Source organism: Ascidiella aspersa, chromosome 9 (assembly GCF_963924565.1).
Source record: "Ascidiella aspersa chromosome 9, kaAscAspe10.2, whole genome shotgun sequence".
Classification (NCBI taxonomy): domain Eukaryota; kingdom Metazoa; phylum Chordata; class Ascidiacea; order Phlebobranchia; family Ascidiidae; genus Ascidiella; species Ascidiella aspersa.
Genome location: NC_139455.1, coordinates 11,557,785 through 11,582,027, shown reverse-complemented (window position 1 = coordinate 11,582,027; position 24,243 = coordinate 11,557,785). Strand labels below are relative to the sequence as shown.

The following is a 24,243-nucleotide window of genomic DNA, read 5'->3' as shown; positions in this document are numbered from 1 at the left end:
AGACAGCAAACTGGAGTGCTTTTGTGACTGAACCAGAGAGAGGCTTTTACAGCTTTGACTGAAGACAGCAAAATTGACTGTTCATGTATCTGAACTAAAAGAAAGAATTGGACCTGTCTGGCCTCACGAAGACAGGCCATCTCAAATCTTGTAGGAGTGTGGTCGATTCATCTTGGCAATTATATAAATGAAGACTCATTAATCGGACCCATACCCCCACACAACCAAAGCCAACCATATTAGAAACCAATAAAAAAGTTTTCGTACGGTAGGAATTTAGAAAGAATAATATTGTATATCTGTAAAGGCCACGATAAATCAAATATGTTTCACAAAAATATAAATTAAATCTTATGCCAAATAAAATAATGGAGATGCCGGGGATCGAACCCGGGGCCTCACACATGCAAAGCGTGCGCTCTACCACTGAGCTACATCCCCATGCGACGAGGATGGGATTCGAACCCACGCGTGCAGAGCACAATGGATTAGCAGTCCATCGCCTTAACCACTCGGCCACCTCGTCTTACAGCTGTCTGCCTCGAAAAGCATTTCCTAACTTAAAATCCCATTACATCGCCTTCACGACTCATTAATCCACAGGCTTTTAAAGTAAATATATGGACCGAAAATTTATTTTGGCAACTTTTCGTTATGCGGGAATAGCTAAATTTGAATAGTTCACAGAAAGCTCCAAGCGTACAATTGTACATGTTATTATAACAGATACAAAGTCAATAATTTTCCTAACTTGTTAGCTATACAAGCGTCGAAAACAAATCGAACCGGGTGACCCACTGGTACAAAATTGTACAACAGTCAGGTTAGCTCCAATGAATGTCAGTTAATGCGTTATCCAGGAAAGTGTTTGCACATATATAACGCAATTTTTAAGTTTGCATTATATGTGGCAGTAACCTAATGACGTTGTCCAAGGGCGCATTTTAAAGTATACATTTGGCCAATTTAAACTTAAAGCCGCTTCGGAGTATTAATTTATAATAAAAGGGTTTATTTCAAAACACAGATAAAGTGTTCAGTGTTTTGCAGAAAAGCTTTTTAAAAATTTGTCGTTCAGTTTTCTCACAATTTGTTGTTCAGTTTTATCAACAAAAAAATAGTTTTGATTTATGTACAACGACATTTTAACTGTATTATGTCTTGATTAAAGCAATATACGGTATACGCGAGCCGGTATAATTAACCACCCAGGCGTCTCTGAATGGGATGGTTTCCACCACTAGAGGCGTTGCGTGAGTCAGATGAACAGTTGCGAGCGCCTATCTTTTCCAATGGTTATTCGCTGTTTTCAGTTACGTGTTTTCGCGCTTTGTTTTTGTAGAATCTATTGTGAAGCTGATTATTCGTTTTAAGTAAACTTTAATTAATATATATAATCATTTTTATTCGCAATTTCTTCAAATACTGGTAGCGAGAAGTTGTGAAACATGTACTGTTACAACTTTGATTTTGTACTTAAAATAGGGTTTCGGTTTAAACCAGGAAGCATTTGCGTCAACTTTAAATTATAAATAAAATGTAATTAGAATATTAAGGTCAGCTAGTTGCAAACAAAGTTGAAATAAGCATTTTTATGAGGGAATATTGTAGTTTTTGTGGTACTGCTGTTTTTTAACCATAACTTTGCATTTTGCAGGTTGTTTCATTCACACTTTTTAACAGACATTTATAATTCAAAAATATATCTTCTATATGGTATTCTAAACGACATTGTATTGCTTGTGCACTTAAAATTTTCACCAGATATTTATTTTGTACTCAACATTGATTTAACACCTTTTAATACAAGATACCTCACATCTTAGGAAAATATTCGAGTGATCCACATCCTTTTAAAACAACTAACTATTTGTACTGTTATACTGTTTTGAAATAGGTGTAATTTTGTAAATGTTATCTTATTATAGTGACCCCATGTGGTTTTACAAAAGTTGAATAAATATAGCCTGGAGCCCTAGAGCAGACACTATCATGCAAGCTTGTGCATTTGGCTGAAAAAAACAGGCACTTGCTGAATTCCAAAGAATATTTTAGAGTCACAAAGAAACCGTATATTTGTGGAACAACGCCAGGACAATGAAAGAAGTTTGTCAGTTTCCAATGTTACAAACAAGTCACAACTACAATGAATCTTATCATTCTTCAAACAGTAGTCAAATCTCTGGAATAATATTGTACTGATTTTAATATGAAATTCAGTAGAATGTTTTTTACTTGTGGTTTTGCAAGCATCAATTTAATTTGCAGCGTTTAGCTCAACTGTTTCATTTCGTATCATACAAAAAATAAATGCATATTATGAAGTTTAATAAAACAAGCAAAACTGTTGACTTTTTGTTAAGTGTGAAATGTAGTATATGACATCAAGAACATGATTAAAAGTGTTTTTTAATGCAGGCTTGTTTGAAACTTCCCTCGTAGAAATTATATTTCCAGATTAGTCTGTTTTGATTCCAAACCTATAAAAAAGGTATAAATAATTTTTATAAGGTAATGATTATTATTTATTTCAACTAAATCAAACGCTGTTAAAGAATCCCACAACTTAATAAAAACTGCATATAACAAACTAATTCAAGAGCACTAGAGGTAGAAAATAAACTTTTACCTGTTACATCACTTGGAAAGCAGCATCTGCTTAAATTGCATTCCAGTATCAGTTTCTTTAGTTCCATAAATTGTTAACCCAGGGAGAGAATGCATAGCAGGTTTAATATTACCAAACAAGTATTTTCTAGAAGTTTACACAAAATTCTCACTAACTTCAGAAAATTATAAACAACATTATTAGTAAAAATTGACCAATATATCTAACTTCATTATGGTAAACCCTTTCACTTTGTAAATGCATGTTAGTTTAATGCACTTTCTGGATCAATAACTAGAAGCTTACCCCAAAACATACCACAGCTACCTTGCCAACCAAATTTCTCGTGAAACATTTTCTGAGTGTGACAACAAGCTAAAATCGTGAACTAACTTAAATAACAATCTAGTCTTTGGTTCGGGGAATGGAAAGAGCGTAAATTACAACAATTTATTGCCAGGACAATTTGATGACTGGAAAAAGCAATTGCGATAAAAAAAAAAAAAAAAAAAAAAAAAAAAAAAATTGTCTGATAGTGATACAGGGATAAACTTACTAGTTAAACCGGTCAAAATGTCGCAAACGGCCCTGATAACTGAATTATCGACCAAATAGTGCCAGTCTCAGACCTATCGCCATTGTAAAAAAATGCGACTTCATCTGAGTCGGTCCGCGCGACCCCTAGTGGTGGAAACCATCCCATTGGACAAATGCAATTTTTTCTAGAATAACCAGCTTATTTTTTTCATTGGTAATTTTATAATGATTTGTCTTTTTTGAAAAAATATGACAAAAATATCAACCAAGTATTTTCTTGAGTTTTACAGCCTAACATCAAAAACTTGTGGTTAACGACGTAAAGACACTAATGCAGTACTTCATACAACAAAAGGGTATTTAAATCAATGTATTTCTAACAGGTCAAAATTTTGTCAAAATAAATTATTTTTAGGTCAAAATTTGTCAAAATTTTGATTTTTCAGGTCAAAATTTCCTATTTTTTAGGTCAAAAAATAATCGCCATACTAATAACATAACGACCGCGATTATATAAGAGTTTTAAATTGGCCCTCGTCGTGAGCAATCACCAAAAGGACTTAGGTTCTCTCAAGACGTTAGGTTTTCTCCAGAGATTCGCGATCGAGTCAGTCAATTCAAGTTTAATTGCTGACAAAAATGGACATTAGATATTTTTAAAACACTCTCCCCAAAATCAGTAAAAAAATCTCGTGTTGTTGCACGGATGCTATTAACTAAGGATGCTCGGGACCAGACAGTAATTATTTATTCCAAACGGCACACGACCAGAATGTCGCGAACATTTAAGCCACAGAAAGAAAACTTGATTAGTAAACGTTTACTCGAAATATGTCACTAAAGCATAACTTTATCATTAACTAGGTCTTCCAGGCAAGATTGGGGTGAAACCTATAGTGCTTGATAACTCGGTAAGAACGTTTGGATGGTTTCTTTACTGCACGACAGCATAATTCGTGACATGCTGACCATATAGCCCAGTGGTTCTCATACTTTTTTAGAATAATTGCGCAACGGTCCCTCAGCAACTTTTTAAATTGCTCACGGTCTCTTAAAAATATACACAAAATAACACTTGTTTTTAATGGTATCAATTGGGTGGGTGTACTTGCTTCTTTGCTATCAGCTCCGCTATGTTAACCTCTAACGGATCACTTTTTTGTGTGAAGCAATCACGAACAGTTTTAAAACTGTGACCGTACAGCCCACAATGCTGTAAAAACGTAACTCTCATTAGCACAATGCAATACTATGACGTCACAATGCAATTCAACTCAAAGTGTAGAATAACGTGAATGAACAACTAATCAGCTTGCTTTGGAAAAGTAAGTTTCCTGCATTTTTTTTGCACAAGAGGTTTTCTTCTTCAGGAGCGTCGTTTTGATTTTTTGTTAGGTGCTTAATGCTACGTAACGAAGAACTGTTTTTTTTACATTTATCCTTTCATGAAAATGATTGATAATAACATTTCGGTATTTCTAGACAGACAAATGGGTCATTAAACATCTGTGGTGGCGGGCCAGTGCTTCGCCATCCCTGGACTAGGCTATACTATGGAAAGGCACAATTAAACGTACAAAGCTAAAATATCTACATCGGAATCATCTAATATTTTTAAAGTATGGGCCTATTACTTTTTCGAGTTCCTATATACCCAGGTATAGGTTACTTTGGGCAGAGGGTGTTTTTAAACTTTTTGTTTCCAAGTAAAACAGTGAAGCTATTTGCGTTGCGCAAGAAAGTCTTATGTAGATTGGTAACATTACAAATATCATTTTTTGCTATTTTATGCTGTTAACTGTTTTTTAACTAGTTGTGATTCACCCATTAATTTTTAAACTCCACTAAAAAAGTTCATTGTAACAAACCAAATCGATTAATAATATTTTAACTTTATTTGTTTGAATTTTGATTTAAAATGTAATAAAACAAGAATTTTTTTAAAACGATTTTGCATCTTTTGACTCGTCACGACACACAAAAATAGCTGGGTATAAATCGAGTAAAGTCTATAAATTGAAGGAAACCTAGGCTATGTCACAAAATGTCGGCATTTATTTGCCCCCAAAAAATTGGGGGCGTAGACTAGGCCTACTTTTAAAAATATATATTATAGATTTATTCTGTGGTCGTAGGCCAGGTTCTCGAGGTTTTGTTAATGCGAAAGTGTGCCGACCAAACTTCTCGGTACCGGTATAGTTTAGTGAAGAATTATATCAACGTTTCTTCAGCTGAATAAAATAGGCTACTCGTTTGTTCTGCACAGTAGGATCATACGTTGAAATATTATTTTATAGCGTTGAGTAGCCTAAAGGCACACACAAATGAAAAATTACTTCATTTATATTTTTACTTCGCCCACTTTTATTTATTTAATGGCGAAAAACACTTTTAAAGTAGAGATTGATTGCACGAAACATTTTTAGAACACATTTATAGTAAAACCAACACGACTTCGGCGTTCAACTTTTCAATTTAAAAAAACAAATGAGTATGCCAAAGCGGTATGGGCCTGGCATATTCTATTGAGTACAGTGCTGGTACTGCCAAATACAACGCCGAATTATAGGTATTTTGAGAGCTTTGAAATGTTGAACTATTACAAAGCTGTTTCACGTGTTCCGGGCTATCAAACCATTTTGACCATATTTCAAAAAAATACGTCAGTTTGAGTTAAGTCATTTGTCTAAAAAAACAAGGTTTCTTAACTGGTTAATGTTTTACTGGAGGTTGAACAATTTTTTTGCAAACAATTGAGATGGGTAAATACTTTAAATTCGCTGTTTATAGCCAATTAAAAACTTGAACGAATCTAAAAAATCAAACATCACTATTCGTGAATGTTAGGCCAAATGCAGTGCAACAACAATGTTAACCCCACAAAAACTTGTTCTTGTATATCATGCCTATCACGCACAGGTATAATTGTTACAGTTATATCCATTTTGGATTTGGGTGAATTAGCCTACATTTGGTGTTCTGGTAGGGGTGTACAAAAGTTAAAAAGTTTAATAAACACTGGTCTAAACAACATAGGCTAAATACAAATCAATTTATTATGAATTTAATTTAGTCTAGTTGAATTAGTTAAAAATAGGACCTTATAGTTCGTCAGTCAAGTCATTCACTATAATGTCTTATCCATTGAATATAGCTGCCTGACAATCGCGAAACTAACTGTATTATTTATTTGTAAATATTGAAACTTTTTGCACGTGATGCATATTTTTACGAATGAATAATCATATTTAAAATATTGGCTGGTATTTACCTGGGCGCCTCTTTTTTTTCCTCGTCGTTGGCGCCATTGCCAATCCAAATGAAAACTTTATCCCAGGCATCCAACATCATTACGTCATCGGTTTCAAGGTCACTCTGGGTGAAATCTCCGGGAACTTCCTCAACTGTGACGTTTCCTACAAGGCAACAAATCATATTATTAGCATGTTTATAGCGCATCACGTCTTTTTAAGATTTTAAGTTACCGATGTGTTACTTTCGTTACAATAGCCATATTGCAAAAACGATATACACCGAGAGAAACACACAACATGGCATTAACTCAGTTAGGTTGACAAAATGTGATTCGGTATATCTCAAAGTGTAGAAAACCGTCGGTATTTCGTTCTTATTTTATAGACGGAATACTTTCGACCGAGGCGAAAAATTTAGAATAAGTTTGTTAAACTTTCGTTAGGGAGATTGTCACAGTGCATAGGACGCTATTTGTCTGTAAAGATGCCCAAAAATCGCGTGTAACATACGAGAAACACAGAACATACGAGAAAACACAGAGATTCGCGCGAAGCGCGAAAAAACAATTTAGAGTTTGGCGGGGTCATGACTAGATCCGACCCTGGAAAGAGAATTTACGATACAACCAAACATATAGAAACTCGCCCTTGTTTTATCCTATGTAGTGTAAGGAAAATAAGCCGCGGGCCGGATTAAATTGCTTGGCGGGCCGGATCTGGCCCGCGGGCCGTATGTTGCCCAGGTCTGTCTTAGATGTTGGTCAGACAGCTTCTTTGTTGATGAGGGAGTTAGTGAGGGTACTCACGCTCACGAAACAAAAACATTTTCATTGTTTTTTTTATTTTTTATTGCCCATATTAGCGTTTTTTTCTTCATTTCGTTATTCCAATTTGCATTGTGTCATCATCTTGACACATTGTTTTGCAACACAACAATCTGGTATTTGAATAGTAATAAGCGCTTGCAGTAGGTGAGCCCACAAAGTCATTCAGAACAGATTTATCCTTCTGTGTTACCCAGTGCTAAGACCTTAAAAGCAAATAGTATAATTTAGGAAATATTAGACTTCAATATTTTATTCGTTTTCATCAATCTATCGTTAATATGCCAGCCTACTTAATTTTCTGTAAGACTGAAAAGTTTCCTTCAAATGCTTGTCAAAACTGAATTTTTGCAGTCGTAATTATTGTATTCCATATAAAAGCTTGTTTAAAATACCTTTATTAATTAGAGGCGATAAAGGATACACACACATACGTGTACAACAATCTGTCGATTAACGCTTTTTTTAATTTTTGTAGTAATTTCAAGGTGAAACAAGTGTATCGATAGTTGTATACATGTAAAAATTGCATGCGATTTGTTAATTACATAGATTAGCACAAATTTAATGCTAAAAACATAGAGTCATATTATTGTCATGTTTAAAAATATATAGCACCGAAATTCCGTTTTTGGTATTAGCGCTAATTAGTAAAATATGACGCTTACGGCAACTGTTGTCATTTATAACCGTCACATTTTGCTTTGTCTATCTGCTGGCGAGATAGTACCGCCGCCCGAAGAATGGCCCTCCGGGTCCGAGGGGAATTCCCTTTATCGGAATGGGGTCTTTTTTTTGCACCCATCACACTTCGATGATGGCCCGATGCGCCGCAACTTACGGCAACGTAATTACTCTTGGAAATGGGAGCAAAAGACTGTTTGGTACTTCGTGGCCTGGAGTCCATAACTGAGATAACAATAAAACCCAATAGGGGATTTTTTTGCTAATTTGTTAGTAGTTTTATGTGCTTTTAGTTGGAAGTCATTCTGGCTGGCTCGACATGCAAAAAATGGCATTATAGTTTACCTAACATGGAATCGGCAAAATTCACAAAATATATTGATCAAGTGTGCTCCTTGAAATACACCTATTAGAAACTTGTTATTTAAGTATGTCAGCGCTGTTCAGATTGGAATCTGAAACCCTTTTATGAACATACTAAACCTAATAATACGATACTGGCTTCGTTTTTTTGTAGGCGTTTGTTAGACAGTCGGAAAACTTTGCCGGGAGGCCGCAGTCCAAGTTCTTCCAGAAACTATCCGGTGGGTACGCAATAGTTGTGCGATATTTTTGTAGCCTTACCTAACGCAGTATGCGGCCAAAGTTGCTGCCAATGTACTTATGGGAAAGCAATACGAGTACGGCGACAATCGCCTACAAGCAATTATCGACAACATGTAAGAATAACTCATATATATCTATAGCCTAATATAGTAGTAGCGTACCGATTTTAAAAAAACAAAATTTTCTCATTATGCATAGGGCCTATTGCCGTTTTTTCAGCGAAATTGGCGATTTCAGATGTAATGTTAAACGTCATGATTAAACGATTTCTCAGTAGAACTGAAACCTTAGAAAATTGTATGGTTATATAACGCCAAACTTTGTTGTAGTCCAAAGAAAACACTCTCTTGTTTATGCCCTGGCTTCGTCATATTCCGCCCTTTAAAGCAAAGTTTAAGAAAGACGTTCAAAATCAAAGAAAGGTGATAGGTAAGACGACAAGCTTCCATAATGTTTTCTCCATAATTTTTTCATGCTGTAATTGCTTTTGTCACTCAAATGTGACGTTCTTTCTTTAAAATTGGAAAAATTGCTAAAGCAAATAAGCTCAATTTGCCGATGCTACCAATGTAGAACGATCTTAAGACATCAATTAACAATTTAGCATATTGCGTTTAAGAAACAATAAAGAACTTGGTTGGTGAATACGAGACGAGTTACAACCCCGAAAATCATCGCGATTATATCGACGAATATCTCAACGAGTTGCTTAAAGTCAGTAGAGGCGAATCGTTCGAGGTAATTATCTTCTGGGGGACTGCTGCGGTAAACATTTAATTTACTGACCTAATGCGTTGCAATTAAATACAATCTTAATTAATGCTTAAGGTTGCCGGAAATTTGATTTCGACCAGTACATCATTAAAATAGAAATAAAAGATAACGTTTTTCTATCAAACCTTAAACGATTGTTGTCTTTTGGTGTTTGCCTGATGTTAGCCATGTGTTTGATATTAGCCATGTGTCATTAGTTAATTTATAATCAAACAAACAAACAAACAAACAAACAAACTGAAATTTAAGTTTAATTATACTTTTTGACGCAGTACGCGCAGTGCTACCAATACGTGGTAGACATTCTGATGGGAAGCATTGATTCTACAAAGACGTTGCCTTATTCATTTTTCTGAACCCCAATTCACGTTGCAAGAAGAGCTGGACCGTGTCCTGGGTGGGTTTTAAATTTGATTATGCTAATAAGACAGCGCTAACACTTTTATTTGTAATAATTCCTTAATCAACATTAAATCATGAGAAATATATTTACCTAAAGCCAGATTAATATTAACATCGTGTGTGTCGTCTTCACTGTGGCAACGAATTTCGTGCCGTTTTCGCATAGTTTCGCGTAATTAGATTTTAAATATCTATAGCTTTTAAAATTATTGATATTATTGTATAGGCTATATCATGAAAGTTATTCTCAATGATAGGCTCACTGGTGAGCACAAAAGTACATTTTTAAAGACTTTTTTTTGTTGCAAACCTAAGAAAAAAACAATTTGATTGCTGTATTCGTGTGATGCTTGAAAATCAGAGGTATTTTGGTTCATTTAATCCCGAACTATTATTTGTCAATCAAGGATGTGCGCCTTTTTGACAACCAAACTTAGAATCCTAATTTGGTTTACCTGCTTTTGTGATGTTTTAGCAAACGATACAATAATTCCATGTGAACAAATTCTGCGTTTAAATAAGCATCAAACTACCACCATAGTAAGCTTGCTTGTTGGTAGGTTTATAATCTCTCCCTTATAGATCCTGATGAAGGGCCGTCCCTTAGTAGACTACAGGACTTGCCTTTTCTCAACGCCTTTATAACCGAGGTATCACGTTGGAAGACCGTCGCACCTACAAGTGTCCCGTACGTCACGAAGTGCAACGTGCGCTTAAAGGGATACGACATTCCCGCCAACACCATGGTAATTATAAAAAACAATTATAATCCACTCTGATCATATGAATGTCCGGTCCTTGGCATTTTATTAAGATACCGATAGCTCGTATTTTTTTGCAAAACGAGTGTTCCTCCAAATAGATACCACAGGGCGTCAATAATGTGAGCAAGGTTTCAAAATTATTCAACCTAAATCGTACAAAGATAATAGTTTTTAGGTTGTTGTGCGACTTTTTTTGTAGAGTTAAGGAATTAAGTTACCTTCGATTGTAAAAAAAATCAATAATTTTTTAGAATTATTATATAATATTACCTTTTTAAGTTACGTTCATCGCAAACTTAAATAAATAAATAAAAATAATTAAAAGAATAAATAAAAGAAAAAAATCTTATGTTAGTTTCGTATTGGATCATTGTCGATACCACTAAAGCAGTGGTTCTTAAACTTTTTAGCTCGCGGCATACTAAGAAAATCCAAAAGGCGGCACACTATCTCTAGGCGCACGAGTTTTCCACGTAGTTTGCCAATATCTGCACTAAAAGAGCGAAAGTCTAGGATTTAACGTTATAGAACATTTGTGAATGTCTTTCATAAACGGTGTTTGATATTTTAAGGGAAATCATTCGGTTGTGTAAAAGTGTGCAATTCATGCTATCAGCCGAACACTATGGCTTATATTGAAACACATCAGGTTTGTTTTTGAAGTTTGCAAATGATTCGGTTACTTAAAAATAAAGGCTTCTCTTCATTTTTTATCTTTAGGCTTTCTTTTACTGAAAACATAATTAAGGTAAGGTGTGGCCGCAAGCAAGTAACATTTTCGCTGCTAGTTGAACGAGATGAGAGAGCTCTGAGCCTGTGACAACGTTTTGTAAGACAAAAAAGACGCGAATTAACCTAGATCTAGCGTATTGTGAAATGGCAAATAGATTTGCTGCAAATTACCACCGACAAAAGAGTGCAAAGGAAAGGAGGATTTAAACTATCTGTTTAGCGGGCCGCTGTTTGGTGACGCCTGATTAAAAGATTAAACGAAGTACGAGTGGTCATCAAATTACGACCCGCGCGGTTGACTCAGCAGGCCCGCGCATATATTGCCTTTAAAAATGAAATTCGTTTGAGATGATGTCGGACGCAATTCCGGACTAAATTTTAAACTAAGTGACAAATTCATCCAGCCCACTTCAGTTTTTTATTAAATAGTATTAGCATTTTCTTCGTTTAACGATAATCCGGTCCACGATCATTAGGCCGAACAGTTACCCGGCCTATTATTATAAAAGTTTGGTGATCCCTAGTATAAATGGTGAACTAGAAAGCAGCAAAGATAACAGATAGCGGAAAAGCAACCTTAATATTGCATTTAAAGTGCATTTTTGTACGATTTTGGCTCTTAAACTAGGCTATATCTTGACAAATTTTAAATGTGTATTTCGACAAGATTTTTGCGTTTTTTGCCAATAAAAAAATAGTGACCCTGCTGGTAATAACACATATTTTACAAATAGGTTGACACATTGTAACCGTGTTCAATGTTTTTAGGTGTTGGCGAATATTCGGCAAGTGCACCACGACCAACGCTTCTGGTCCAATCCGGGCTAGTTTAGGCCAGAGAGACACTTGGACGAAAACGGGAAATTCGTGAAGAGTCGTCACATCATTCCCTTTTCCCTATGGGGCAACGTCGATGCGCTGGTAAACCGATGGCCAAAGCCCAGATCTTTCTTTTTTACGTGAAATTTCTGAGGTGTTTTACATTCGAATGCGACCCATCTTGGGGCTTTCCCTCGTTCGATACAGACAAAGTGTCATTATTACAGACCCCGAAAAGATTCCAGGCAATAGCCAGGGCTCGTTAATGTAATGTTTGTATTTTTGTGCGCCTTGTTTTCCTACGACGATGATTTGCTGCACTATATTACATCTTTGTTACAATGTTTTATATGTAACCAACAGAATTACTTTATCTTTATAGTATGTGACTTGGCTACGTTAATAAAGCTTTTTCGTGTTTTTTATGTGAAAATACACAAACAGCACTCAAACATGTTAAATGACGTGCTAGCAAACTATACTTCGCCGAAATTGAATCGGGGAAAGGCAACGAATGTTGTGCCAGAACAGTGTTCAAAATGAACCAGTTCTGATTCTAAAGCTAGGTATTTTTTCTTCCATTTATTAGGCCTATACTTAAAAAATCAAATTTTATTTAAACAGTAACAACGTTAATGTAAACGTGATAGTAGAGAAACAAAACATGAAAAAGTGACTTTCTTCGTAATTTATAAATCTTTGGTTTTGATCGTCTGCTAGTATTTTATGACGATTCTCGTCTTCGATATTTCATAAATTACGTTGGTGTACCCAATCCGTATTGCCGTCATCCCAAAGAATCCGGTGTAAATTAGAACATAACGTTACAAAAAAGTTGATATGCAGTCCACAAGTTTAGAACTAGTTGGGCTTTTGAAAAGGGGTACGCATTTATACGCACAGATTTAACGCCTCATAGCGGTAAAAGGTAGAAAAAACACAACCAAATGAGTATTTAATGCCTCCAATGCCTATATTTTTGTTTATCGGTGGCGTTTTGAAAATAACAGAGCATGTTTCAGCAACTACAATGTGTCACTTGATTTTTGTCTTTCAATTTATTACATGTTTGGAGGGTAAAACAGGCATTCGACAAGGCTACTGGAGTGTTGGACACAGTGAAACAAAAGCGTAAACGATAGAAGTGCTTTAGCGTAGAAAGACGATCGGTGCTAATTCGGTAACTTTACTCTGTTTCTTCGGAAAAAGGCCCGAACTCGGACTTTGCCTACGGCTGCTCTTCACCGGAGGCGAAAAAAAAAATCTAATACATGTTTAACTTGTAGAGGCAGTTGTTAAGTTTCGTTTTAATTGTATCAGAATATACAATGGTAAGACCGACGACCGACGTGATATAGCCTAAACACGCAAATAAACCCTTCTGAAATAACTTTTATTGATATTGTCCGATTGCGTAAAATGCTTAAAAAAATTAGTTTGCTAGCGCAGTTTCTTGATTGATTTTATTAAAGTGTTGGTCCAATGGTTTCAAGCCATCAAAATATAATGGTGAAGAGGGACATCGTACTTTTGAAAGGCGTTCCAATAATAACACTTTACAAAATGGAATAGAGATTAGAGAAGGAAGATGGTGATGGATTTGTTTTTGGTCTAAAACCTTTAACAGAGTTTTATACAGTGACACTGGTAATTGGTGGTGTTACCTTGCCAAATATTTTGGTTGATTCTGTGGCGTCAGCAAATTTTGTTGACAATGATACATGGGAATGGCTGAAGAAGCAGAAAATTAAAGCAGAAACCAGAAAGTCTGCCAAGACGTTGTATGCATATGGAAGTGAGGGACCTTTTGCTACCTTAGGAACTTTTACAGCCCATGTAAAGTCTAAAGACAATCTTCAAGAGTGCAAGGCATATTTCTTTCATGGTTACAGAAAGAAAGGGTCACACCTTGCTTAGAAAGCATACTGCAGAAGTGTTAGGATTACTACACTTGGGGCCAAGTTGTGTGAGCTCTGTGTATGATGATGTTTTGTCAAGATTTCCAAAACTGTTTTCTGGAATTGGTTTGTTGAAGGACTACAAGTTGAAGTTGCACATCAATGATAAAGTTAAACCGGTGACACCGCCTGTGAGAAGAATTCCATTTCAAGAGAAAAAGTGGAATTAAAATTAGAAGAGCTGTTAAAGGAGGAGATAATCGAAGAAGCGCCTAAAGGGCCTACTGGTTGGATTTCTCCATTTGTGGTTATTCCTAACTGATGGTGACATTAGATTAGAGTGTGTGTGGATATGCGACAGGCTAATACAGCTTTTGTAAGGGAAAGACACCCAATACCCACAGTGGAAGAGTTGCTTTATGAGCTTAATGGAAGTACTGTTTTCAGTGAATTAGACTTGAAGTGGGGATTTCATCAAATTTTACTTGATGAGCACAGTAGGCATATCACCACATTTATCACACACACGGAATTGTACTTTGTACAGTTACACTAGACTAATGTTTGGTTTAAACTCTGCGCCAGAGAAATACCAGAAGATTATATGGGATGTTGTAAAGGGATGTCAAGGAACTGCAAACATTGCAAATGATGTTATTATACATGGGCGTACAAGAAAAGAGCATGATCAGAGGTTGTATGCTGTGTTGGATAAAATGTCTCAGTGTGGTCTGACACTGAAAGCTAAAAAGTGCAAATTTCGTATGGCTAAACTTACTTTTTTTGGCCATGATTTGAAAATAGCAGCAATCAAGAATGCTCAACCTCCCAAAACTGCCAGTGAAGCAAGATCATTTATGGAATTGGTGCAATACTCTGCACGATTTATCCCGAATGTATCTTCAATTCCAAGACCCATTTTGGATTTAACAAAGAAAAGTGTCAAGTTTACAAGGGAGCAAGGCCCAGGACATTGCATTTGTAAGACTGAAGGATTTAATTGCAAAAGCAGATAACCTACACTTGCCTATTTTCGTAATAACTGCACAACAAGAGTAATTGCAGATGCTTCTCCATATGGATATATATGGATTGGGTGCAATTCGGACTCAGTGGCAATGTGGTCAATGAAGGGTTATATCTTATGCATCAAGGAGTCTAACTGCATTAGCTCTAGTTTGGGATTGTTAGCGGTTTAATTTATATTTGTTCGGAAAGAAGTTTGAACTAGAGACTGACCATAAACCACTTCAGTTTATTTACTCAAAGTCATCAAAACCTCCAGCACGTATTAAACGTTGGGTGCTGAGACTAAAGGGTATGATTTTAAAGTGGTGTACACACCAGGCAAAAGTAATTGCCGATGCATTGTCAAGGCTTAATTCAGCATGCTGTATTTACAACAGTGTTATTGGACAAGTTGAGCAACCTGTTGCTATGTCATCAAACGAAGTGGAAAGAGAATCCGAAAAAGATGAAGAACTAGCAATGGTTAGACATTGTGTAAAAACAGGCTGTACTGAAACTTGCTCATAAGGGACACCAGGGTATTGTGAAAACAAAGAACAGGCTTCGTTGTAAAGTTTGGTGGCCGAAGATGGATATAGATGCAGAGACCCTGTGTAAGAAATGTCATGGATGCCAAGTAACAAGTAAGTACAGTAGGCCAGAACCAATTGCAAGAGTTCTGCCTCCCAGTCAACCAGGAAATGTGTGTCAGTTCCTGACGAAGGCTTGTCGTATAGTAAGCCGAAACGTTGGTTGAAGAAATATATGCCAGAAGAACCTATTTTAATTTAGGTATTCTTAAGTTACTAATTTGTGTAAACCTTAAACGTGTAAAGCAAAAACGGCACATGCTTACTGTTACAGCGAGAAACGTTGTTTAATTTCTATGTTGATGACGTCACAATGTTTCGGTTTTTCTCATCTAGTTTCTCAAATGTTGCTAGCAAAAAGCACATGGCGCAAGTTCTTAACTTTTAGTTGCTAACTGTAAATTGGGTTTTTCTGTACTAGTTAGTTGTATTGACAAGTCGTATTAAGCTTAGAATTTGTAAGAAGTTAATAATATTACGTTTATTGTTTGTTTAGTAATTGATTACAAACTTTAAATTGCAATTAAAACATAGCCGTGACTGATTATATCCAAGTTAATCCTGGATCCCTAACAAGTTGGTACGTACATTTATTGTGGCTATATTTCCTTGTCGTCAATATAAAAGTAAAAAGCCATTTAATTAGGATTAATATTGTTTGTGCTAAGTTACGAATATCTTGAGTTCTGTTAATGTTATGCTGTAAATGCCCGTCTGCCATAGCCGTGTATGACGTCATAATCGCATTTCGTTGTGTTGATTTTTCGTTCTGTTTAACAGAGAACCGTCACCGTTCAAGACTGTGTGGCAACTATAGGCAGTGCTGGCGGGGACGCGTTCCAACAAAAAATACCCATGCAACGGTTGATGTAGGCCAGGCTACATAGGTCGCTTAGGTGCAGCCACGACCGTTACATTGAAGTTCTCAACTTTTCTGGAGGACTAACGTGAGAACATTGAAGTTCTCAACCTTTCTGGAGGACTAACGTGAGAACATTGAAGTTCTCAACTTTTCTGGAGGACTAACGTGAGAACATTGAAGTTTAATTGACTGTTTCAACATGGTTGTAAATAAGGCAACGCTTAATGAAATCGTCAAGCAGCTTAATTTATCGTACAAAGAAGCCGAGGAATTAATGGTTGACTTTAATAAGGTCGACCAGTTAAACAAAAAGCTGTCGTTAATTGCTGAGTTGTACGAAGAGTATCTGGAATCACATTACGCTTATGTTAATGCCACAAAAAATAAGAAACATAAAGAATGCGCTAAGAAAGAACTGTCCAGCATGAAGAGTGGAAAAGAAGAATTTGACGAGCGTATTAAGCAGTGGTTTTCTAAAGTTAAAGAGAGAGAGGAGGTGCACAGTCACAAGTCTAACCACAGTCATTCTTCAAGGTCATCTAGGCCCACAACGCATATGTCCCATGCTAGTTCCAGGTCTAGCACCAAACGCACTGAAGCTGCTGTTCGCAAAGAAAAGGCAGCGCTTAGAAGAAAGCAGTTGGAGGAAGAGCAGAAAAGAGAAGCTGAACTTGAACAAATAAAACGACAAAAGGAAGCTGAACTTGAACAAATAAAACGACAAAAGGAAGCTGAACTTGAACAAATGAAACGACAAAGGGAAGATGAACTCGAGCAACTGAAAAAAGGAAAAGAAAGACAACTTGAACTCCTAAGGGCAGACCACGAGCTGCAAGTCGCGACGGTTGAAGCCGATATTTGGGAGGCGCGATCGGTCACAGGTTCACACGTGTCTCGTCATCGGGACACCGTCCGATTTGCGACAGATGTTTCCCCGTGCTCCCAAGTGGAAGCTGATATGGGAGTTCCTGTAAAAACAAGTCCGGAGTCAAATAACGTCGTGCCATCGCAACGAGAACCACAAGCAAGTTGGGAGGAACTGTCGCGTCCTCAGGGTATATGCCAAGCGTCGCCTAACCCTGTGTCTACCAGTACGGCTGAACAGAAGCCGCAGGTTAGTGAATTTATGCATTTTGCTTCTCTTCTCCAAGATGGTATGGATTTGCCAAAGCCAGACTTGTTAAATTTTGATGGAAATCCTCTACAATATACACGATTTATTACGACCTTTGACGAACATATCGCCAGTCGCGCCATGACTGATGGAAAGAAATTAAGCTACCTTATACAGTTTTGCACTGGCGAAGCTAAACGCCTAATATCGTTCTGTTCTGTACTCGATGCCAGTACTGGGTACAAAAAGGCTCGACAAGTGTTACACGATAATTATGGTCGCCCATTTATCATTGCCCGTACCTACGTTGAACGATTAACAGTTGGTCCAAGTTTGAAGCCTGACGATATTGATGGGTTACAGAAGCTTGCACGTAATTTGGAGGAATGTAATGTGACACTGTCTCATTTAGGTTACTTTGCTGACATAAATAACTTCGAACATTTGCTCAGTATTGCTAAACGTTTGCCATTTAGCATGCAGCAACGATGGAAAAGACACGCCGGAAAAATCGAGCTTGGCGGTACCGAGCCGCAGTTTCAGCATTTAGTGGAATTTGTGCAGAATGAAGCGTCGATTTCGCACACGCTGTTTAGTAGAATGATGAGTGAAAAAAGAGAGCATGCTCCACAGAGAAGCGCCGCAGTGAAGCCCCAGACGAGAGCTCTTCGAGCGACGGCACACGCCACCAGCGTCACCACCACAAAACTGGGTGAGAGACAACCTGGTCGAATGGGAAAGCCAGGTGACTACTGTCCTGTATGTAATCGCGCACATGAGTTAGTACGTTGCTACGACTTTAAACTAATGCCATTGAATGAACGCCTAAATGTATTGCGACGAGCAAGGCTTTGTGACAACTGTTTTTGTCGAGGTCACATTGCAAGAGGTTGTAATAAGGAGGGTTCATGCTCAGTGGAAGGATGTCGTCGCAAGCACCACACGCTCTTGCATCGCGATTACATCAAAAACGCCAGCTTTCCACCGAGGAACAATCAGAACCAGAGGCCAGTAGAACCGCCAAGGGAAGACGGTGAAAAGCCGGCCGTCACTTCAACATCGTGTGCCGCTAAGGCGTCAGTACGTCCACAGGTTGGTCAACGGGTGTATATGAATATTGTTCCTGTAAAAGTAGTAGGCAATAATGGGCACGAGACCGAGACGTATGCCTTTGTGGACTCTGGTTCTAACTCCACGATGTGCGACAGGCGTCTTCTCGAGCTACTTGAAATAAACGGCGAGGAAATCGAGTACTCGCTTTCTACTGTAAACGGAAGGTCTATGTCAAAGGACGGTGCAGTCGTCAAGCTAGCCGTCAAGTCCATAGACGGAGAAAATATTGTCAATTTGCCTTGTGTGATTACAGTTGAAAGTCTACCTGTTGCGCCCAACAGATGCGATAAAAAATGGTCACACTTAAAGGGGATAGAATTTGCGAAAGCATCTAACGACGAAGTGCTACTTCTAATTGGTTTAGACGTGCCCGAGGTGTTTTGGGTCGAAGAGGACCGAAGAGGGAAACGAGGTGAGCCAAGCGCTATAAAGACGGTGCTCGGTTGGTCACTGTTTGGTCCCGCTTCGTCTCAGTCCAGTGATCTCGGTGTGCATCACGTTAAAGTCAACCACGTAAATTTGTCATGCGATTTGCTGCACGAGCAAGTCAAGAAGATGTGGGAAACGGAGTTCAAGGATTCCAGTTTGATTCCCGGCGTAGGGATGTCTAAGGACGACAAGTACGCTCTCAAGCTGATGAATGACTCGGTGAAACTGAAGGACCGTCACTACCAGTTGCGGTTGCCATGGCGCGCAGGCTCACCGAACCTGCCGAACAACCGCATACAAGCGATGCAAAGACTAGGATACCTAAAGCGCCGTTTGAGCAAAGACGACTCCCTTTGCAGGAAATACAAGGAGACAATCGAAGCGTATGTGCGCAATGGCTACGCTCGCCGTGTCGATAAGGAGCCTGTGAATGATCAAGTATGGTACCTGCCGCATCACCCCGTTCTCCATCCGCAAAAACCGGGAAAGGTGAGGGTAGTGTTCGATTGCGCTGCAAAGTACCGCAACACGTCATTGAATGATCAACTGCTACAAGGACCCGATTTAATGAACGGCCTCGTAGGTGTACTGCTAAGATTCCGCCAAGAGAAAATTGCATTAGTTGCTGACGTAGAAGCGATGTTCCACCAAGTGAGGGTCGATCCAGTGGACATCAACTGCTTACGGTTTGTTTGGTGGCCAGACGGCGATACGACTAAAGAGCCTGTTGACTACCAAATGTTGGTTCACCTGTTTGGCGCAACGTCGTCGCCATGCTGCGCTAGTTTCTGTCTTCGACGGACCGCAGACGATCATAGCAAGGATTTCGCCCCTGAAACTGTTGCAACAGTCCATGAAAACTTCTATGTCGACGACTGCCTAAAGTCTGTTGCAACTCCTAATGAGGCAACAAAACTAATCAAAGAACTACGCGAATTGCTTCAGCGCGGTGGTTTTAATTTACGAAAATGGTTAAGCAATTGCGAAGAGATTTTGGACGCCGTTCCAGTAGGCGACACAGCTAAGTCGTCGTTTCCGTTAAACGCCGAAGTGGAAAGAGTACTTGGAGTAAGCTGGAATTTTCGGTCTGATGCCTTCCAGTTTGACGTTAATTTAAAGCAAAAACCTGTCACGAGAAGGGGTATATTGTCTGTTACCAGTTCCCTGTTTGATCCTATGGGATTTGTGGCACCTGTGGTGTTGCAGGCCAGAATGCTGCTGCAAGAGCTGTGTAAGCAAAAGCTGGGATGGGACGAAGAAGTGCCGGACGACATTGCTAGTGCGTGGCACCAGTGGGTCTCTGAGTTGCCAAATTTATCCAGCGTACAAATTCCCAGATGTTTGAAACCAAACGACGTCGAAACAATTAAGTGCTACGACTTACACCATTTCGCGGATGCTTCATCATACGGTTATGGAACAGTGTCGTATTTAAGAGTCGTTGACTACGAAGAAAGAGTACACTGCACTATTCTGTTCGCTAAAGCACGCCTAGCTCCACTGAAAACCGTTTCAATACCGAGGCTGGAGTTGACTGCAGCTACTCTTGCTGTGAAAATGGACCAGGTTTTACGAAAGGAATTGAATCTGAAAATTCAAAAGTCTGTGTTTTGGACCGACTCAACGTCAGTTTTGCGGTGCATCAACAACAAAACGAAGCGTTTCCCTACCTTTGTAGCGAATCGGCTCACGAAGATAGACGAGGGTTCGGATGCATTGCAATGGAGACACGTGCCAACAAAGCTCAATCCAGCCGATGACGCGTCCCGGGGGTTGAGTGTTAAGGCCCTCATGGAAAGAGACCGCTGGTTCAAAGGTCCGCCGTTTCTGTATCAGGATGAAACCCAGTGGCCGTCTAGTCCGCTATACGCCGATGAACTACCTGACGAATTTGTGAAGAAGCCACCGTCAGATGTGAAAGTCCACTTCTTTTCACACAATCCCAACTGTTTAGATACGCTGCTACATCGTTACTCGTCATGGACGAGGTTGAAAAAGGCTGTAGCTTGGTTGCTGCGTTTCGTAAATTACATACGAAATAAGAAATCGAAGTTTGCATCATTGTTGACTGTACCTGAACTTAAGACTGCCGAACGCGCAGTGATCAAGTACGTGCAAAAACAAAACTTCCCAGAAGAAATCCGGGTTTTGTCACAGTGTCAAAAGGAGCGCGGCGCTGGTAAGCGCGCGCTAAAGAAAATGACCTTGCAAAAACTGAACCCGATGTTGGTCGAAGGCGTTTTGCGCGTTGGAGGGCGCCTTAATTACGCTCCGGTGTCATACGATCTGAAGCATCCTGTGATACTGCCACACAAACACCACGTAACGGACTTGATTATTGAGGATCACCACCAAACAGTTCGCCACTCTGGCATGGGCCTAACATGGAACTTGCTGCGCCAAAGATATTGGGTCGTTCGCGGAGGAGTTGCTGTACGACGAGTGCTTGGAAAATGCATTTTTTGCCGCCGACGAAATGCGCCCAGCGGACAACAGAAGATGGCCGATTTACCGCGTGAGCGCATTACGCCTCACCATCCGCCATTTTCATTTGTGGGCGTCGACTATTTTGGTCCGCTCATGGTTAAACAAGGCCGTAGCGAAGTCAAACGCTACGGGTGCTTGTTTACTTGCTTAACGATACGTGCGGTTCATATTGAGATCGCACACTCAATGACAACTGACTCGTTTATTGACGCGCTTCGCAGATTTATCGGTCGCCGAGGTAAACCCAAAAAGATTTTTAGCGACAACGGAACCAACTTCGTGGGGGCCGAGCGCGTTCTCCGCAAATCATTGCAGGACTGGAATCAATCTCAGATAATTGACAATCTGCGACAGAGCAACGTCGAATGGGCATTCAACCCGCCCGCCGCCAGTCACATGGGCGGTGTCTGGGAAAGGCAAATTCGCTCAGTGCGCAAGATTCTGAATGTTTTGATGGCTGGCCAACAGCCTGGTGACGAGACCCTCAACACGTTTATGGTGGAAGTAGAAGCGATTCTAAACTCGCGCCCGCTTACACCAGTCACGATGGATCCGGAAAGCGACGAGCCGCTAACGCCGAATCATTTGGTGTTGCTCGGTCGCTGCGAAAGGACAACTACGTGAGGCGGCGATGGCGCCAGGTGCAATACCTGGCAAATCAATTCTGGCTGAGATGGGTTGCCGAGTACTTACCGACATTGCAAATGCGGCAAAAATGGACTGTCCAGGAGCGCAACTTCGTGCGCGATGATCTCGTTCTCCTTGCGGACAACTCGGTTCCGCGGGGCCAATGGCTCTCTGGGAGAGTCGTGGAAACCTATCCCGACAAAAAGGGATCGGTTCGGAGTGTGTTGGTGAAAACCAAAAATGGGACACTTAAAAGGCCAATTGCTAAATTGTGCCTCATTTCCGCTGCGTAACGTCGCGATTTCTGCGTTGCTATGTAAATTGTAAATACGCCTGTTCCTTGTTGTTCTCGCTGTTTAGTAATTGGGTTAAGATGTGCTCTAGTTCGGATACGCACATCGGGGCCGGGAATGTTACAGCGAGAAACGTTGTTTAATTTCTATGTTGATGACGTCACAATGTTTCGGTTTTTCTCATCTAGTTTCTCAAATGTTGCTAGCAAAAAGCACATGGCGCAAGTTCTTAACTTTTAGTTGCTAACTGTAAATTGGGTTTTTCTGTACTAGTTAGTTGTATTGACAAGTCGTATTAAGCTTAGAATTTGTAAGAAGTTAATAATATTACGTTTATTGTTTGTTTAGTAATTGATTACAAACTTTAAATTGCAATTGAAACCTAGCCGTGACTGATTATATCCAAGTTAATCCTGGATCCCTAACAAGTTGGTACGTACATTTATTGTGGCTATATTTCCTTGTCGTCAATATAAAAGTAAAAAGTAATATTGTTTGTGCTAAGTTACGAATATCTTGAGTTCTGTTAATGTTATGCTGTAAATGCCCGTCTGCCATAGCCGTGTATGACGTCATAATCGCATTTCGTTGTGTTGATTTTTCGTTCTGTTTAACAGAGAACCGTCACCGTTCAAGACTGTGTGGCAACTATAGGCAGTGCTGGCGGGGACGCGTTCCAACAAAAAATACCCATGCAACGGTTGATGTAGGCCAGGCTACATAGGTCGCTTAGGTGCAGCCACGACCGTTACACTTACTTTAACATCGTTTATGTCGAATAGTCACAAAGTCAAGTCAAACTGGTCGGACGATAATATAAGATAATAGGAATATTACCTCACAATGGTCAGTGAAAGGCGGTGAAGTAACGCAACTGCTATCAGATAGCTAATCATCGGCCTATTGTCTTGCGTTATCTGGTACGTACACCCCATCAAAGTGGTACACCCTGGGGTGTGATCAAGACCACCGCCGCAAACCTTTTTTGTCACCTGGGGTACACCAACAGAGCTAAAACAATTCGGCGACACTCATCTATGTGTCGATAGACAATAGACTACATCAGCAAATATCCGAGGCAGCCAAGAGAAAATAAAGCGATTTCTAAAAAAACGCGCCAAAGGCGCTGAAAAATGTATGTATTGAATTCTATTATCTTTTGTTTTTACGGTTTTAAATTCTTCCTAAATTTTCTGAAGCCAGTCAAGTCCTACAAATTGTACCCCCTTGCAATAGCTGAATGGAGAACAGAGACTTTACAATAGCGGTTGAAAAATGAAACCTTGGCGTTGACGCTTTAGTACGTTTTAGCTTAATTCATTTTTCGAAACAGCTGCCAAGACTAATTATATTATAATTAGCTGCCAAGACTAAGTAAAACAGCTTTGGGAACGTCGCGGCATACCTGTTGCGTATCAGTGCTCTGTCTAGACTACTGATTCTTAAACTGTGTGCTGCAGGACACGAAGTGTGCAGCGTAACGTTTTATTGTTTGGATCGTAAGTAATTTGTTCAAATAGCTACAAAGGCAAGCATGCAAGACTACACCGTATTAATTAAAAAACGCATGATACTGAGGTATAATTACCCTTTGCTTTGTGAAAAGGGAAAAAAAGTTACCATATCAAGAACTATCAAGAACTTACCCGATATTATGTTAAGACATTTTTCAAAACTTACTCTTTTTTCAAGGGTCACCGCTGTAATTTTTTTTAAATGGATGGATCTCTATCAGTTGTAAAAAGTCTTTAAAAAAATGTTGCTAAACCATTTTGGAATAGCTAACTGATGCTGAATCGCCAGCGGCAAAAAAATATT

General features: G+C 39.0%; 2 protein-coding genes and 2 non-coding genes across 4 annotated transcripts; 2 read left to right on the top strand and 2 right to left on the bottom strand.

Moving 5' to 3' along the window:
- Positions 1-369: 369 nt before the first annotated feature.
- Positions 370-441, bottom strand: Trnaa-ugc (transfer RNA alanine (anticodon UGC)). Its single transcript has one exon. It is a non-coding gene; the product is annotated as a tRNA-Ala (tRNA).
- A 3-nt stretch (positions 442-444) lies between these two features.
- Positions 445-526, bottom strand: Trnas-gcu (transfer RNA serine (anticodon GCU)). The gene has a single exon. It is a non-coding gene; the product is annotated as a tRNA-Ser (tRNA).
- Positions 527-16,533: 16,007 nt separating this feature from the next.
- On the top strand, positions 16,534-18,513 carry LOC146133004 (uncharacterized). The gene is made up of 3 exons (XM_083397626.1): positions 16,534-17,051; positions 17,151-18,221; positions 18,380-18,513. Exons 1-3 carry the CDS (start codon positions 16,562-16,564, stop codon positions 18,511-18,513), a joined length of 1,695 nt encoding a protein of 564 aa, XP_083253752.1. The 5' UTR covers positions 16,534-16,561.
- A 73-nt stretch (positions 18,514-18,586) lies between these two features.
- Positions 18,587-22,129, top strand: LOC146133003 (uncharacterized). Its single transcript, XM_083397625.1, has 2 exons — positions 18,587-18,841; positions 18,983-22,129. Exons 1-2 carry the CDS (start codon positions 18,587-18,589, stop codon positions 22,127-22,129), a joined length of 3,402 nt encoding a protein of 1,133 aa, XP_083253751.1.
- Positions 22,130-24,243: the final 2,114 nt, after the last annotated feature.

Coding starts and splice junctions, on each gene's coding strand:
- LOC146133004 (XM_083397626.1), top strand. CDS start 16,562: ATGGTTGTAAATAAGGCAACGCTTAATGAAATCGTCAAGCAGCTTAAT. Junction 17,052..17,150: donor ACTTGAACAAATAAAACGAC/AAAAGGAAGCTG, acceptor AACTGAAAAAAG/GAAAAGAAAGACAACTTGAA. Junction 18,222..18,379: donor TGGTCGAATGGGAAAGCCAG/GTGACTACTGTC, acceptor TGTAATAAGGAG/GGTTCATGCTCAGTGGAAGG.
- LOC146133003 (XM_083397625.1), top strand. CDS start 18,587: ATGAATATTGTTCCTGTAAAAGTAGTAGGCAATAATGGGCACGAGACC. Junction 18,842..18,982: donor ATTTGCCTTGTGTGATTACA/GTTGAAAGTCTA, acceptor TGGGTCGAAGAG/GACCGAAGAGGGAAACGAGG.